The 17709-nt window shown below is 39.9% G+C and overlaps 1 protein-coding gene across 5 annotated transcripts in view; it reads left to right on the top strand.

Moving 5' to 3' along the window:
- Dclk1 (doublecortin like kinase 1) overlaps nucleotides 1-17709 on the top strand; it is a 338861-nt gene that overhangs the window by 306420 nt on the left and 14732 nt on the right. For all 5 annotated transcript variants that reach the window (XM_042685807.1, XM_042685809.1, XM_042685810.1 and 2 more), the window contains one exon: nucleotides 13323-13436. In XM_042685807.1, coding sequence (XP_042541741.1) covers nucleotides 13323-13436 — 114 coding nt within the window. The remainder of the gene's footprint in view (nucleotides 1-13322; nucleotides 13437-17709) is intronic.

The following is a 17709-nucleotide window of genomic DNA, read 5'->3' as shown; positions in this document are numbered from 1 at the left end:
TTCTATGTGACTATTGGAACACTCCAGTTCAGCCCTTCTCAAACTTGGAGTGTGCTCACCAAGCACCTAGAGAGCTCCTTAAATGCAAGTTCTCATCTGGCTAGCTTGAGGTTGTACATTTCTAAGCTCATAGATGTGGCTGCCTTCGAGGGTCTAATGATACCCCTCCAGCAATGAACAAATTCTCCAGAACAGAGTGTGATTTTTTTTAAATTTTTTGTTCTTGTGCTGATACCAGGGCTTGGCCTCAGGGCTTGGGTGATATCTCTTAGCTTTTTCACTAAAGGCTGGTGTTCTACCACTTGAGCCACACCTCCACTTCTGACTTCCTGTTGGTTAACTGAAAACAAAGTCTCATAAACATTGCTATCTGGGCTGGCTTTGAACATCAAGCCTCAGATCTCAGCCTCCTGAGTAGCTAGCATTACAGGTGTGAACCATTGGCACCCATCCTGAGTCATTGGGTTTTTGTTTGTTTGTTTTTGATGGGAGTAGTGGTGACTGGGCTTGAACTGGATGCCCCTGAGCTCTTTCTGTTTAAGGCTAGCAGTCTATCATTTTGAGCCACAGCTCCACTTCCTGCTTTCTGGCAGTTCATTGGAGATAAGAATTTCATAGACTTTACTTCCCAGGCTGGCTTTGAACCACAGTCCTCAAATCTCAGCCTCCTGAGCAGCTAGGATTACAGGCATGAGCCACCAACACCCAGCCTGAGTCAGTGTTTTATATCTTTCTACAAGGGATTAATAAGAGTTTTTTAATGAATAATAACAATACTGATAGAGGGCTTAACTTTAAGAGTCTGCTACATTACTTCAGTCACTTCATAGGCATTAACTGATTGTGTTCTTCTTCCAAATTTAAAACTTTCAAATCTAGTTACTATCATAAGATTTGAATTTAGAAACAGACTTAGGGCCAGGCCCCCAAGGTGGTGGCTACCACCTGTAATCCTAGCTACTCACGAGGCTGAGTTCTGAGGATCTCAGTTTGGAGTAACCTCTGGCAGGAAAGTCCAGGAGATTCTATCTCCAATGAATCAACCAAAAGCTGAAAGTGGAGCTGTGGCTCAAGTAGTAGTGCACTAGCCTTGTGCCAAAAGCTGAGTGAAAACAGGGAGCACTGGGGTCAAACTCCAATCCTGTCAGAGAAATAAATTAAAGAAACAGACATGGACATGAAGAAATGCTCAACCTCCCTAGCCATAAAAGAAATGCAAATCAAAACAACATTGAGATACCACCTCACTCCAGTTAGAATGGCTATAATCAAGAACTCCAATAACAACAGATGCTGGAGGGGATGTGGACAGAAGGGAACCTTACTGCATTGTTGGTGGGAGTGTAAACTTGTTCAACCACTTTGGAAAGCAGTATGGAGGTTCCTCAAAAGACTCCACATAGAGCTCTACTATGACCCAGCAATCTCACTTTTGGGCATTTACCTAAATGTTTACAAACAAGACCACACTAAAGCTACCAGCACGACTATGTTTAATGCATCATTATTTACTATAGCTAAGATATGTTTATTGCAGCATTATTTACTATAGCTAAGATATGGAACCAACCCAGATGCCCCTCAGTAGATGAATGAATCAAGAAAATGTGGTATGTATACACAATGGAATTCTATGCTTCCATCAGAAAGAATGACATTGCCCCATTTGTTAGGAAATGGAAAGGCTTGGAAAAAATTATATTAAGTGAAGTAAGCCAGGCCCAAAGAAACATATGTCCCATGGTTTCCCTTATTTACAATATCTAGTATATGTCTGAGTCAAGCAGAAAAGGTCAGAAAAGGTGATGTTAGGGAAATGTACCCTAACATAAGTATTCAAATGTTTTTTTTCCATGCGATTGTTTCTAACACATTTATAAGATTATTTCTTTGTTGCTTTGTGTATCCCTCCCCCACAGTATAACCCCTGCTTTCACTGTATTTGATGTTGGTATAATTTGTGGAGGGAAGGGGAAAAACAAATCATTTAAATAGGGATACAGGTGGACCCATTGCAACAAATAGATGTACAAGTCGTTATGTCAAAAACAAACTTTACAAATTTGGTGGGGGGGGGGGCTGGGGAGGATTGGGTGGGGGGCAGGGGGAGGATGGGAAGGGGAAACAAAGGAGGAGGCTACAATGCTCGATAAGAAATGTACTCATTATCTTGCCCATGTAATTGTAACCCCTCTGTACAGTATTTTCACAATTAAAAAAAAAGAAACAGTCATGGACATAAAAATGGACAGTTATATATATATATATATACATATATATATATATATGTATATATATATATATATATATCATTGATATACATTTTTCCAGACTCCCTATTGCACTGAGTGATCTGGGTAAGCCTTGAAGGCAATCCAGTGTTCTCTTCATTTTGGTGAGTAGTCAAGTGGTTTCTGTCTAAAATTATTAGAAGAATAAAGGAGAGTTGAAAGCCCAGTCAAAGGGCAAGGGAATTATATAGGAGGTGACAAGAGCTTGGGGTCTTCTTATTCATGTCACTTGATGGCCATGAGCTTAGGTTCTAGTACTTTCCACATCTGAGAGTGCCTTCACAGGCCACTGCCAGGTGATATTATATGAGAAGAGACTGTAAATGACTATGTGTGGCCATGTACAGCTAAGGCTTGTACCTTTTCATATACAGAGCACCCCTCTCAGTGTACAGATGTGCCAAGATGCTCCTCCTCCTAAGCCTTGAGTTAAATGGGGGCTGGGCAGTTCATGGCCAGGATTAGTCACCTCAAGACTCAGCAACCTTTGCATTTACCTCAGGATACTTTATTAAAGTTATCCTTCTCTATAGAATTACAGCAATGGGGAAGCACCATAATTTGAGGTTGGCAACAAGCCTACAGAATGACAGTGTGGGTGTCACAGTACCCATTTCACAGATAAGGAAACTGAGGCCTTGGAGGGTGATTTGCCCAAAGTAGCCACACTTGCAATTGATCCAGAATTTGCAGCCATGTATTCTCACTCTTAGCTCAAAGGCTTTGTACAACATAGCTTCTCTCCCTTTATAATACATAAACTATTGAAAAGGGTGCAATATTGGAATCGGGCTCATTATAAAGATCGTTAGTACTAGTTAGCAACCTTTCCAAACCAACTGACTCAGGGTGTGATGACTTTTCCTTAAGTGTGCTAGAGGGAAGAGCCGCAACACAGCTGCAGGCTCTCCTGGTGGCAGCTGTTGGTTCTACCTGGTCTACCATAGGCCAATGAAAGGCCATTGGCCCACAGCAAGACCCAAACAGGGTGATCTCAAGAAATAAACAGGGAAATCTGAATTAGAAAGATAGTTTTTAAAAGGCTCATGTAGTTTTGAATGTAGTTTTTTAAATGTAGTTTATAAAAATGTAGTTTTTAAAAGGAAGCAGACAGGGAAGAGATTCATAGATGACAAATAGCCAGTTTTGATGCATAAATACACTTTATTTTCCTGTCAGACCCACTAACTAGGAGATGGCTGCAGATGCTGAGCTGGGCCAAGCCGGTCAGATTTAATAGGGTGGGTGCTATGGAAGTTTCCTGGGGAAGAGGCTAGGGCTCAGTCCCACAGGGGTTTGGGCAAGCAGTGTCCAGCAGGACTTGTAGCAGTGGGATGCATGTGGGTTTGTTCTGGAAGATAGCTTTGTGAATGTGAGCAAATATGTCTGTAGACGTTAAGTGTCTAAGAGGCTTTTGGAGAAAACAAAAAACAAAGCAAAAACAAAACAAACAAACAAAAAAACATGGTCCCTTATTTTGGTTGCAAACAAAATAGTGCTCTATTGATAAAATCCCCAACTCATCTGGGGAAATCAAAATTAAGAGGCCTCTGGCCATGACCTTCCTAGGGCAATGTGTTTATGGCTCAGCAGTAACTCTCTCCCTCCTCAGCTTGATCCACCCCATTTTTAGGCAGGGTCCACTTACTGGACTTGATCAAGTCTCCTTGTTCTCTGCAACTTGCTTTCTACCATCATTTCAGTTTTCCCACATGGATTCTCTACAGACCTTTGCCAAGGACAAGGAGGAATCCTCTAGGAAATAAAAAAAAAAAATTTAAAGAGTATCTTTTACATATTTAGAACAAACTACACTGTGTTTGTTTTGGGGGATTTTTTTGGTGGTACTAGGATTCAAATTCATGGTCTCACGCTTGCTAGGCTGGTGTGGTACTGCTCAATATTGGTGGGGGACTAAAGTTAAAATTATTCATTTTGCTCCTTTAAATTTTGTTTATTAGTGTATAGTTGTACAAAGTAAATGGTTTCATTGTCATATATCTATACATACATTTATGGTCATTTGGTCCTATTCATTCTATTTCTTATTTTTCCTTTCTTTTCTGTTTGTTTGTGCCAGTTTGGGGGCTTGAACTCAGGGCCTCACACTCTGGCATACCTTTTGTTGCTCGAGGCTATACCACTTGAGCCATACCTTCACCTCAGGCTTTTTGCTTGGTATCTGGAGATAAAAGTCTCACATACTTTTCTGCTCCATCTGGCTTCAATTCATGATCCTTAGATCTCAGCTTCTTGAGTAGCTAGGATTACAGGTATGGGCTAATAGTGTCCAGCTTTTCTTTCTTACTCTTCTTTATCCCTCTCCTCTACTCTTGACCCTTCCTTTGTTTTTTACTTTCTTGCAAAACATTTTTAGTGAAGTTCATTATGATCTTTTCCTACATACATATATACAATATACTTCAGTCACATTCCCCTCTTCCCTCTCATCTTCTTTTGCTTACCATTTTCCACTAACACCTTCCACTAACCCTCCCCTTTAGTCTCTCGTTGAGTTCCTGTATTTGTCTTTAGATCTAGATTCCACATACAGGGGAAAAAAAAACATGTAGTATCTGTTTATCTGAGTCTTAACAAAACTTTCTTCTAATTTAGTATAGAAAGTGATTGCTTCATTTTGAAATTATTTCTGTTATAGCCAGCTAATTTTCTTTGTCTCAAAATAATACATTTAAAATGGCGAGCTTTCACAACAAGTGTTTAGTATTTGTTAAGCTCTCTGAGTGCAACATATAAAAGAATTAGCCATCAATATAAATAAATTTCAGGATTTAAAAGGATAGCCACTTACTAGGACATTTTGCATTTGGGAATCAAATTACATCTGATCACCAGAAAAGGACATTGCCTAAAGGAAAGAAAAGTAATAATAATTATGTGAACCCTAAGGAAGTGGGTAGCATTGCTTCCTGTGTTCTCATTAGTGCTAATTTTCTCTATTGCTTCTAAGATGACCTTTCCACCTGGCAGACTTGAAAGTAAAAAGGCAGCCTCTTATGAAGCAGAAAGCAGAGTAGAGGGGCAATAGAACTGAAAATCAAAGTCTGCAAAAATCATTTGTTTTAATACCTCTAGGAGTTTCCTTGAACCCTCCTTTACTTTTAATACATTATAGGTACAAATCTCACCCTGCTCTTCACCATGGAAGGGTCTGGAAGAGTCATAAACAATAGACAGCTCATTGGATAGTTCCAGTGAGGCAGATGAGCCAAAGCCATCAATAATATGCCGCTGAGTGCATGGGAGCAAGAACAGAGAGATTCCAGCCTACCCTTACCCCTAGGTGACCTTGAGCAAGTCATTTCATTCCCTAGAACCTGACTATCCATTCATGAAAAGAAGAAAATAAGATCAACTTCAGGAGTGATTATGAGGATAGTACCAACGGATGAAAGGGTAATTTTCTTTCTCAGACTTAAAATTCAGCATATATTTACTAAGTACTTATGAGGTGCTAGGGCTTAAGATGGTCCTCGTTCATGAAATGTAAATTGTAGTGGTTATTGCCATATGGCATAGGATTTAAGGAGAAAACTCCTCACCCCCAAAAGACCATCCTATTTTTATGCCGCTATTATATGGAGGTAATGCATATCATCATCTCTGTTACGTCACACTGTTATTTTCTTTAATTTAGCTGTAAAATACCTATGACTTAGCCTAGCCAACTTTTTTCATCTTATTACCCATCTACTAGAGAACCATAGGATTTATGCACATATACTGTAAAATTAAAATAAGCAATATATATCTTGATCTACCAGGATTTGGGGTGAAGGATGAATTATTTTCCCTTAAATGAAGCTTTAATGTTAGAAGATGTAGTTTGATGAAATGTTCACAAACAATAGACATTCCTAATCAAAATTTCTTATTAAAATCAAATTACCATCACTACCATATTAGTATCAGATATATTGATTTACTTGCATTTTTGTAGTGGAAATGTTGAACCACTTTAGTGCATCTGATCACAATAATGCATGTTATCAAATTCTATTTTCCTGAATTTAGTGATGAGAACCATAGACCAGTGGAGTTGTAAGGAAAGTTTGATGCTGGGATTTTGCCCCCAGAATTTCTGAGTTAATTGGTCAGTTCTGGTATGTTGTCATCAAGACTTTTTAAAGTACTCAGGTGATTACAGTGTGAGACTAAGCTTGAGAAAATTCATTGTGGTGGACTGGTTTAAATAAGTCAAGTCTAGCAGAATGCTAGGGGCTCATATCTATAATCCTAGCTACTCAGGAGGCTGAGATCTGAGGACTGAAGTTCAAAGCTAGCCCAGGCAGACAGATCTGAGACACTCAACTCACCAGCAAAAAATTTGGTAGTGGAGGTATGGCTCAAGTGATAGAGTCAGCCTTCAGAAAAAAAAAGAAAGAAAGAAGGAAAAGAAGAAAGGGAAGGAAGGAAGGAAGGAAGGAAGGAAAGAAAGAAAGAAAAAAGAAAGAACGGCTAAACAAGAACATGAAGCCTGAGTTAAAGTTCCAATGCTGGCACTCAAAAAAAAGGGGCGGGGCAGGGTGGGTGCAAATTTAGTTACATAGCCAGTTCAGTACTTATCTCCTTCCTGGCTTTGAACTTTTGTCTTGCCTTCTTTATTTAGAAAACATACTCTTTAAAAAATTTAAAAAATTAATTCTATTGCAAAGGTGTTCTTATAGAGGGGTTACACTTATGTAAGTAAGGCAATGAGTAAATTTCTTTTTTTTTTTTATCAAACATTGTTATTCCTCTCTTGTTTTTCTCTCATTTTCCCTTCACCTACCCCAACTCCCCCTCCCAAGTTGTAAAATTCATTTCCAACATAGTGTCTTATGAATATTGCTGTTGCATTGGTTCAACCTTTTTCCTTTATCTCACCATTTTGTTATTCCCCTTCCCTTCCCCAAATCAGATAAACATATATACATTACCCAGAGCACCAAAAAGCAAAAACAATAACAACAGGGGATAAACCAAAGAAAAAAATGAAAGAAAAGCAAAGTAACTTCACACAGTACATTAAAAACAAAAAATAAAAATAAAACCTCTTGTTTCTACCTCTTGGAGTTCATTTCGATTAACATCATTTTATATGGAAACATATTCTTAAGAAAAGACATTCCAAAAGAAAAGAAGAACAAAAAAAGGAAATCAGGAACTTAAATAACCTCCCAGTATTCCATGCTGACTAATCAAAACCAGCCCGGTACCCTTACCAGTACTCATGCACTCATCTTATTGTGTGGCAGACTTTGTTACGTGAACCCCAACCACACAGTGATAGTATATAAAACCACTTACCTACACACATAAATTACAAATGATGATGACATGAAATTCCACTTCTGTTTGGGGAATCTTGCCCTTTCCTTGCTCTGAAGTAATTTATTTCACATTCTCTCCTAAAGTACAGTGTGAGTCATAGATGTAAGAATGCACAGGACTGAGCTGGGGAGGGGGTGTCACAATTTCTGGGGTACTGTGCAGCTGGGGGCGCTTCCCCAGAACCCAGGGCTGCACACTGTGAAGTGAAACAGAACTGCCGTTGAAATATACTCCAATGAACTTGGAATTGTTTTCAAGTAAATCAGAGTATTCTGGTAGTAAACTAGTCAAGGCTGCCGTGCTTCTCATAAATCTACAGCTATTTTTAATAATAGAATCTGGCAATGAGTAGATTGGAAACCAGATCCACAAGTCAAGACCCAAAATCCATAAGGGTGAGAGGATTTTCTGATGTATAACCCCTGAGATGGTCTCATGGAGGAAAGGGGGAAATGTACTCTACTGAGTGACCTCACATCCGATCTGAGACCCCATATCCCTCCCCATGGGCTTTTCCCTAACAACGCGTAGAGAATGGAGGGAGACCAGACTATATCTCCTGCAGACAGCTGGAAGAGTTCATTTTCCATTTTGCAAACTAATTTTGTTCTTGTCAGTTGCAATGCTCTTGCCAAGTGGTGGATGGGAATTTCTAAATCAAAAACCACGAACCTCAAACCACAACCAGCCTGTGTCAAACTTCAGAAACGACTCCCCCAAACCAGGACGTATGGTAATAACTATAACTATTTGTAAAATGCTGCCAGGTTTGTCACGTTTAGAAAAATTCATAGCACATTTGTTGGCACAAAATCTATTCTGAATAAATGGCTATAAAGATGTATATATAAAAGAAGGCATGTTTTAATGGCCCTATGTATTACACTGATGCAAGACAGACAGTAAGTGAACTAAATCTCTGCCATCAATCTGTATAGCTGAGGTACAGATCTGTTCCCTAAAAGCCTGTTAGGTCTTTTAATCCAATTATACTGAAAGCCTTCAAAATTTATCAAGAAACACTGCAGACTTTGGGGTTACTACAGGGGTGTGTGTGTGTGAGTGAGAGAGAGAGAGAGACAGACAGACAGAGAGACAGAGAGACAGAGAGACAGAGAGACAGAGAGAGGCCTTATTTAGCCAAGACACCTTTTTTCATTGCAGGAAGAAAACAAAACAAGAGTCCTGAAATATTTTAAGGCATATAAAGTTGAAAGCATCTCTGACAAGTTGTGAGAGTTGTTTTCTTACTTTCACTGTTTCAACATGAACTAATAACCCCAGGGAGGCTCAAACCTTCACTAGAATTTAAAACTGGAAGCCTGAAGCTCCAGTGCATAGCATCTAAAAGAGTTGCTAGGAGCCTTGACAGGAGATTAGGAGGAGGACAGGGCTGGGAAATGATGAGGGAATCCATGGTGAGTGGGTAAAGGGAGCCAACACTGTGCTCGAGAACTGGCAGGAGGGAAGAGCTGGGGGAAGCTAAATGTCTGGCAAAAATGCCAGTGCGAAGGAGTGAGAAGGAGGCGGATTATTCAGCAAGAGATGAGCCTCTCTCAGAGAATCAAACAGGTGCTGCTCCTATGGAAACCCAACTATTTTCTCCTTATTTGCCCTCAGGTTGTTCAACACAGGTCATACCTGCCACAGGCCACACAATTGGCAAGTTCGTTTCACCCAGCGTCAGGCAGACCCTTTCAGGGCCTGCTGTTGCACACAGAACCAAGAGACCCTGCCCTATTAGGTCAGACTGGCAACTCCCAGATAAGCTGGTACCCAGCCATCCCTTCACATAGTACTTTTGTATTGCATCCCACAGGAATGTTCCTTTGGTGTGCGCTCTCTCTCTCTCTCTCTCTCTCTCTCTCTCTCTCTCTCTCTCTCTCTCTCTCTCTCACCTCCAAATGATTCCCAGACTCCATTAGGTCCCATCCACATATGTCTGGTTTCTTTAGCCCCTAATTCAGTTTTCATTCTCCCTCGCCATTAATGGCATTTTCATTGTAGAAATTATGGTTCATTGATGTGGGGGGGGGGGGGGGCGGGGAGGTTGTGGGGCTTGAACTCTGGGCCTGGGCTCTTCAGCTCTTCAGCTCAAGGCAAGCACTCTACCACTTGAGCCACAGTGCCACTTCTGGTTTTCTGAGTGGTGTATTGGAGATAAGAATCTCATGGACTTTCCTGCCTGGGCTGGCTTTGAACTGTGATCCTCAGATCTCAGCCTCCTGAGTAGCTAGGATTACAAGTGTGAGCCACTGGCGCCCTGTTCATTGAATATTTTCTAACATAAAATTTATGGAGCTCTTTTGTAGCCAGAGATCAAGCTCATGAATGCCATCCACTGGGGCAACTTGGTGTGGTTTCAGACCCAACCGGGCCCTGGCCACTTTGTAACTATGCCACCTTGAACAAATGACTTCATCAAATTGAGCCTCAGTTTGTTCATTTGCAAAATGGGCCGAATGATGTATGTGATAGGTGCTGGTCAGTGGGTGAAAAGGGTTCTAGGTGCACATGGTTAGCACAGGGTCACTTGGCGTATATCACCTTCTTCTTCTTGCCTTTCCTTTTTGTTAAGGAGTAATACATAGGAGTTTCAACTGTATGAAATACAATACACCTGTGTGTGTGTGTGTGTGTGTGTGTGTGTGTGTGTGTGTGCGCGCGCGCGCGCACGTATTCCAGTACTGAGACTTAACTTCAGGGCCTAGGTGCTGTCCTTTAGCTTTTTCACTCAACACTGGTGCTCTACCACTTGAGCCACAGCTCCACTTCTGGCCTTTTGGTGGTGACTGGAAAGAAGAGTCTCATAGACTTTCCTGCCCATCCTGGCTTGGAACTGCTATCCTCAGATCTCAGCCTCTTAAGTAGCTAGGATTACAGGTCTGAGCCACTGATATACTGGTGCCTTGTTCTTTAAACTAGCTCCCTCTATGCCTCCAAAGAGTTTTTGCCCATTCTGCCCTGTTTCACGACCTCAAAGAAGTGAACTGCACCTTCCGCAGGACTGACTGCTTTGCTTCCATCTTACCCTTTCTTCCCATCACATTACTCTCTTATCCTGCTACCACCAAGATGTTCAAATTCCTTTTGTCACAGAAAGAAAAACCTTCCCTGCAGATGCTCCTTCATAGTATTTAAACTATTTTATAACAGAAAAAAAGTCATATGAAATGCGGTAGCTTTTAAGCAATGGCTAGATCGTAGAATGCTGGAGGCGAGGTACCACAGCACACTGCTGTGTGGTTCCCTTTTATTCAGGCACACCCAAACTAGGCCTATGCCAAAGGCAGGATGCTAATATTTGTCAGATTTTTAATATCATTTCATGCCTTGTTAAATGTTTAGATACTCCTTCAAAAATTATAACTTGGATTCCCAAGGGTGGTTGTTTGATAAGTGAGGGCCTGTTTGTCATCTACCACTTTTTAAAAGGCCTTTATATAACCAAAATGACTTGTTCCAATATATTTCCCGCCCCCCAATTAAACATAACTTGCTCTACTAGCTTTCTGGTAAGCCCCTAATGCTTTTCTATTTCTTTTTTTCCTTCTTTCCCCTTCTTCCTTCATCTTCTCTTTCCTTTCCCCTTTTAGTATTTGTGAGGCAGTATGTCATTATGTAGCCCAGGCTGGCCTTGAACTCACAATCCTTCAGCCTCCACAGTTCAAGTAAGAGGGAAAGTTTATGAGATTCCAATTAACCACCAAAAAAGCTGGAAGTGGAGCTGTGGCTCAATAGTAAAATGGTAGCTTTGTGCAAAAATGCTAAGGAATAGTGTTCAGGTCCTGAATACAAGCCACAGGAGAAACACACACACACACACACACACACACACACACACACACACACACACACACAAGAAGAGGTAGAAGAGTGAATTGTGCTTAATTGCAGAAATGCATTAGAAGACATCATTCTTTAAAGCAAAGGAGACATGGGTTTTCCAAGAACAGGGCCCATGCAGGACCATCATTTTCCCTACCTCCCAGCTGTAGTGAGGAACTTCCATCTGTCCTACAGGCCATATATAGCCTACCCAAATGGCTGTGGCAGTAATGACTGGTCCCTTGTAGACATATGGTCAATATCTACTGACTAAATGAATGACCAAATCCAAAAGAAAGAGTAACTCCCCCTACCATTCCCAACACCTGCAGAAAGACAGCTCTTGCAAAGAGAGAGTGTACATCATATTTGGGAAGCCACAGATTTATTTTCCTGGACAGAACTAAGAAATTATATGCAAAATGATGGAGAGGAAATAAAGAAGGAAAACAAAGAATGGTACTGGAAGCCTTGCCAGGATTTTAGTTTTAACCAATACTTCAATATTCTTATCTTCCTTTCTAATTACTGATTAAGCATCTATCCTGTGGAAAGCTACTACCAACACCCAGAGAAGGCGCTATGGATTCTGGGGGATTCCATAGTGAATAAAAGTAATCTTTACTCTCAAAAATCCTGGAGTCCTTTCATCCTGTGACATCCAGACACATATTGTTGTTGGCCATTGTTGTTCCAACAGTATTCAATGTAGGCAAACAATTTGTTCAGCCTCAGACATAGATGGTTCCAGCAGTGAGCAGATACATCAAGTAAAAGAAGTTGTAACATGGAATATGATACAATAACAGACAATTTGGAGGCAGCAAGAAGGACTTAAAATTTAAGGAAGAACTTTCTGCCCAGAGGGCTGTCTGGGGTTTTCAAATGGCCACTTGAATAGCTACAGAGCAAACTCAAGTTTATTTATAGCTAGGCATCAGCCCAGGTCTGCCAGCTTCCTTGGCTTCCAGGTTAAATGATGAACTCAGGTAGTAGAAAAGATAGATACTGATTTTGTTTTGATTGACCAGATTAAATTTTTCTTTTCTTTTCTTTTTTAAAAGTATTTATTTAGTGCCGGTGCTAGGGCTTGAACTCAGGGCTTGGGCACAGTTCCTTAGCTTTTTCACTCAAGGCTGGTGCTCTATCACATGAATGATAGCTCTATTTCCAGCTTTTGGTGGTTAAATGGAGTTTCAGACTTTCCTGCCCAGCTAGTTTGAACCTCAATTCTCAGATCTCAGACTCTGGAGTAGCTAGGATTATGAACCACTGGTACCTGGTGACTTTTTTGTTTTTGTTTTTGTTTTTTTTTTTTTTCAGTTGGTTGTGGGGCTTGAACTCTGGGCCTGGACCCTATCCGTCAGATCTTCAGCTCAAGGCTAGCGCCCTACCACTTGAAACACAGTGCCACTTCTGGTTTTCTGGAGGTTTATTGGAGATAAGAGTCTCCTGCCGGGATTGGCTTTAAGCCATGATCCTCAGATCTCAGCCCCCTGATTAGCTAGGATTACAGGTGGGAGCCACCAGCGCTCAGCTTGGTGACATTCTTTTTTAAATAGATGATGTTCTTAGAGCCAAGATTGAAAGTAAACTTTATTCAAAATCTAAATCAGAATTGTTTTATTTAGAGACAGGTTTCTGAGGGTCAGATGACACAGAGCAAATGAACGGTAAAGCAGACGAGGAAAGAAGAGAGACCTTGCCACCATACCTCCAACCACAGTTTTGTGAGAAAATACCTTGGTGTATTTCTGACATCTGAATTCTAAGATCATGGCCTAAAAGAAGATTTTGGCCTTATTTTTATGCATCTCATATATTTTTCTCTTTCTCTTTTCTTTCTTTCTTTTTTTTTTCTATCTGTAGGATGATGGCCTCCCTGAAAATGAACATCAACTGTCAGTAGCTGGAAAGATAAAGAAGCATTTCAACACAGGCCCCAAGCCGAACAGCACAGCAGCTGGAGTTTCTGTCATAGCAGTAAGCATCTGAAATATCTACCTCTAACTTTCTAAAAGCAGCCCGCCTAAGGTACAGGCATTACTCAGGAGATTCCACTCAAAGACAGGGGAAACAGGTCATTTCTTTAGACAGCTTCCCCATTAATGCAGGAGAGGAAGTACGGGGCTTCTGTGTATGTGTGAATGTGTTTGCAGAATATTTCCCTGGGTATCACATCATTATCTGACACCTCCGGGGTGTCTTGCAGTATATATTAATTTCATGATTTTTTTTAAACAAAAACTTCCCCTACACTGGACTGTATGCCAATGCAAACTTTCTAGCTCACAGGAAAAGAATTCAGTGTCTTTTTTGAGGCGGAGCAGTGAGGGGTCGGGGGTGTTGAGGTCAGGAACCTTAGAAAAGAAGCAAAGCTGAGATGTGATCTAGCAGAGGTTGGAACACTACAGATCTTTATCATCGACCTAAAGAAAAGCCAGAATCTAGGGAAAAGCTTCTACCAGATGATTTTTCAATGGGAATGAATTGCTGTGAACATCCAATGAAGTTACGATGTCTTGCTCCTTAGAAATTTCTGTTAAAGTGGAAAGTCTTTTTTTTTTAACATTTATCATTTTATTGATGATGCTGCACGAGGATTTTTGTTGTTGTTGTTTCTGTTCTATACATACAGGCATATACTACATACAATTCAATAGCTGCTCTAGGCAAAGATTAAATTGGCCCAGAAATAAAGAAAGTTCATACTTCTCTGGTGTCATATTCTAGAGTAAATATATTCAAGTCCCAGATTACTTGAGTTTTTAATAATTTCCTCTTTTTCTCAAGTATGTAAATTCAAATTGCATATTCAATGTGAAAACCACTTGGGCTGTTTTTCCTTTCTGAACAAAGAACTTGAGACACTCTGATGTTGAAAATGTAGAAATTATTTATGCTATTCAGCCATTCCTTCTGCTCATAAGCAGTACAGAATGTTTAACTCTTTCTCTGGGTGTTTCTATTTTCTTTCTTCTTTTTTTCTTTCTTGTTTGACTTTGCTAGAGCTACAAATAAAACTAAAGATTAATAAGTGATCTGTTTAGCCTGGCCAGTCCCAGATCTCAGTATTCAATATGGGCTTCCAGAATTTGCAAATGGTACAAATGCATTTGTACATGCTGTCGTACTCTTTGCTTAATGTTTCTCAATAGTGAGGTAGCAGATGTGTGGGTAACTGGCACAGAAACAGACTGGCATGTAAACAGAAGGCATACTCTTTCAGGTGTTCCTCAGTTATGCTGAGGTTTAAAATTCTTAAGCTGGTCTTGCTCTCTCTCTCTTAATTCTTTCCACAAAGAACTTAATCCATAGCTGGTTAGAGTTTTGGCTATTCACTGATCTCCAGTCACTTTTGCAAGTAGCAATCTCATCGGGATGCTCAATGAAACCAGCTCTTCTATAGTCTTTTTTCCCCATTGTTCATTGAAGAGACAAGTGTTCCCCAAAACATCTGGTTTCAGTGGTTCATAATTTTCTTTGGAAGAGGTTGCCAGAACGCTTGTCTATGAAAAGAACGGCTTTTCTGCTCCCACTCAGGTTTTAGTGCTGCTCCACAAAGTGTCATTGTGTGTTTGCTTTCCTTTTTTCCCCACCCTGGTCTTTTATTTTCCTGAGTCTGCTTAAAATTGCCTTGGTTGCTTTCTAATGGTTTGTTCACAGTATTATGGGAGTTCTATAATGAGTGGGGACAGGAACTTCAGGGTGATTTTCCAACTGATGGGCACTACAGATTGGGGTCGGGGGAGGAATTAAACCTGTATAAATTTTGAAACTTAACCTTAGAGTGTTTATTAAAATTTCATCTAACTGGATCTCAAAACACTCCATCTAATATTTGAAGATCAAAAGTCTACTGACTTTTTCCTCCTCTAAGTTTCATGATTGGACCATTTGGAATTCAATTTGGAATGCAAATTTCTCAGTTTGTCACTAACTTGTATGGAAAGCAAATTTCTCAGTTTGTCACTAACTTGTTTTGTATGGAAAGCACACATTAATTTTCTATGAAGTGTGAGGTGGCCTGAGTTACACATTGGCTGCATGTTTATTTAATGTGCCTTATCCACTACAAACGTTCAACTATCAACTCAGATTCAAATTAATTTTTGAGAAATAGATCTTTAAAAGTGCCTAGACAGCCCTGCAGCACAATTCACCATTCTGGTTAATACTTCAAGTATGAAAGAGAGTATCAAGATCAATTTCACAAGCTGTTTTAGGAGAAACTGACCTGCCATATTATGTGCATTTGTACACTTTCTCCCACGTGCTTTTCTCTCAGAAGCATCCCTACCTTCTACAAGAGGCTTCCCAGGGAGTCCACAGGTCTCTGAATGGGGCTGGGAAGTAGAAATGAGTCTGGCTGGCTGCTTTATGACTTTCAGAATAGCATAAATCTTTTTTATTCTGTTCTTAAAGTGCAAACACTAGACATTAGGGAAGAGGTCTGTCAAAAGATGAAAGTGGCCCTGGAATTAAATAATATTCATCCCCAAATCAAATGTGACAGCCCAATAACAAGATTCTGTTGTGAGATGGCATATATAGGTGAGTGGTAGAAAAAAATATATTCTATAACTGCTGTATTCTATAAAAACCATTCCACCGTTTCATAATTCTATACACATATTGACTCATACCATTAAAAGTTCTGTAATTAGCATAACACACTATCATTTCTATTTGATAGTGTAGAAAAACTGATTTTGGTATGATTTTCAGACATAGTTTTTTCATGCTCATTCATGCTCTTCCTGGACTCTATAGTATAATGAATTTTATTTTAAACTCCTTTTACTATAGGAGTGAGTTTTTAAATTTACACGTGCCCTTAATAATCTATTTAAAAGCTATTAAATTGTGAGCCAGGCCGCCAGTGTTTTACTTCTGTAGTACTAGCAACTCAGAAGCCTGAGATCTAAGGATCTGGTTTGAAGCCAGCCTGAGCAAGAAAATTTGTGAGACTCTTATCTCTAATTAACCCCCAATAAACCAGAAGTGGAGTTGTGGTTCAAGTGAGAGAACACTAGCCTTGAGCACAAATGTTTAGGGGCAGCACCTGAGCCCTGAGTTCAAGCCCCAGGAACAGCACGCACATATACAAACACACAATACTATTAGATTGTAATGTCAGGTAATTTTTCCCTTCAAGAAATCAACAGTTACGTCAGTAGTTTTTACCTGGTATATCTCTCTTTAGTTACATGCTTAAGTTGCCTGCTACAGATCACAGAGGCTGAGAACCAGGATTTCTGACACATTTTTCCTTAAAATGACAAAAGAAAATGAACTATAACAAACACAGTCTATTCATAGGTATAATTCATGGCATGAGCAGAGTTTAACATGTATGTATGGTTCTGAACCATAGCAGGGTTTTTTTTTTGTTCTCATTGTCATTTGTTTCTTCTCTCTGCTCTCATGTCCTACATTAATAAAACCAAAGGAAGGACAAATGATAACTTCATATGAAGGCTACACACAGTCCTCCAGTTGGCCAAGAGAATGCTTACCAGCTGGAGGTTGTGAGGGATCACAGGGAATTTCTGAAAGGAGGAAAGGTGTTCTGACCTTGGGTCAAGCAGTGTGATTAAGTGAAAGCTCATTACTGTCCATAGAATGGCAACATTTTGCCTCTTGGAAAGATCCCATTGTCCCTCTGCTAGCTTTCCCAGTAGTTAGGAGATTTAAAAAAAAAAAAAAAAAAAAAGCAGGGAGAAGGGTAAGGGAAACAAAAGGTTATTAAAATGCAATTTATAGACATAAAATGGAATTAGAGATGACATTTTAACGGTGGACTTTGTGAGAGCTGAGGGAAGAGAGGGAGGTCTTATTAGATTTGCTCGGTTTGATGAAGAACCGATGACTAAGATGTCAGTTCCAATTTATTTTTCCCCATTTAAGGCTGTTTATTATTTTAACCAATAATTTTCCTAATGCTTTAAAGTTCTTCTTTTGCATTTTGCTCATGCAAATAGAGCATTTCTGTCTAATTGAACAAATCCATACTAATCAGTGTACATCTAATTGTGATACTGGCAATCAGTTCTGAAAATACCTCATGCCCTGTTATATGGCATATGGCCTGTAGATGGCGGTAGAGAACCAGCTACTATGTAGCCTTCTTTGTGGACTAATTCACCAGCTTGCTGAGAGCAAGCATGCTTCAATTTTTTTTTCTGTAAATAAAATAAAATATATTTTTCAACAACATAAAATCTCACCTTGCTTTCCATGAATACTAGGATAG

This window comes from Dipodomys spectabilis, unplaced genomic scaffold (genome assembly GCF_019054845.1).
Source record: "Dipodomys spectabilis isolate Male_0828 unplaced genomic scaffold, ASM1905484v1 ptg000095l, whole genome shotgun sequence".
Taxonomy (NCBI): domain Eukaryota; kingdom Metazoa; phylum Chordata; class Mammalia; order Rodentia; family Heteromyidae; genus Dipodomys; species Dipodomys spectabilis.
The sequence above is the reverse complement of the archived record's forward strand: the minus strand, read 5'-3'. Positions and strand labels throughout refer to the sequence as shown.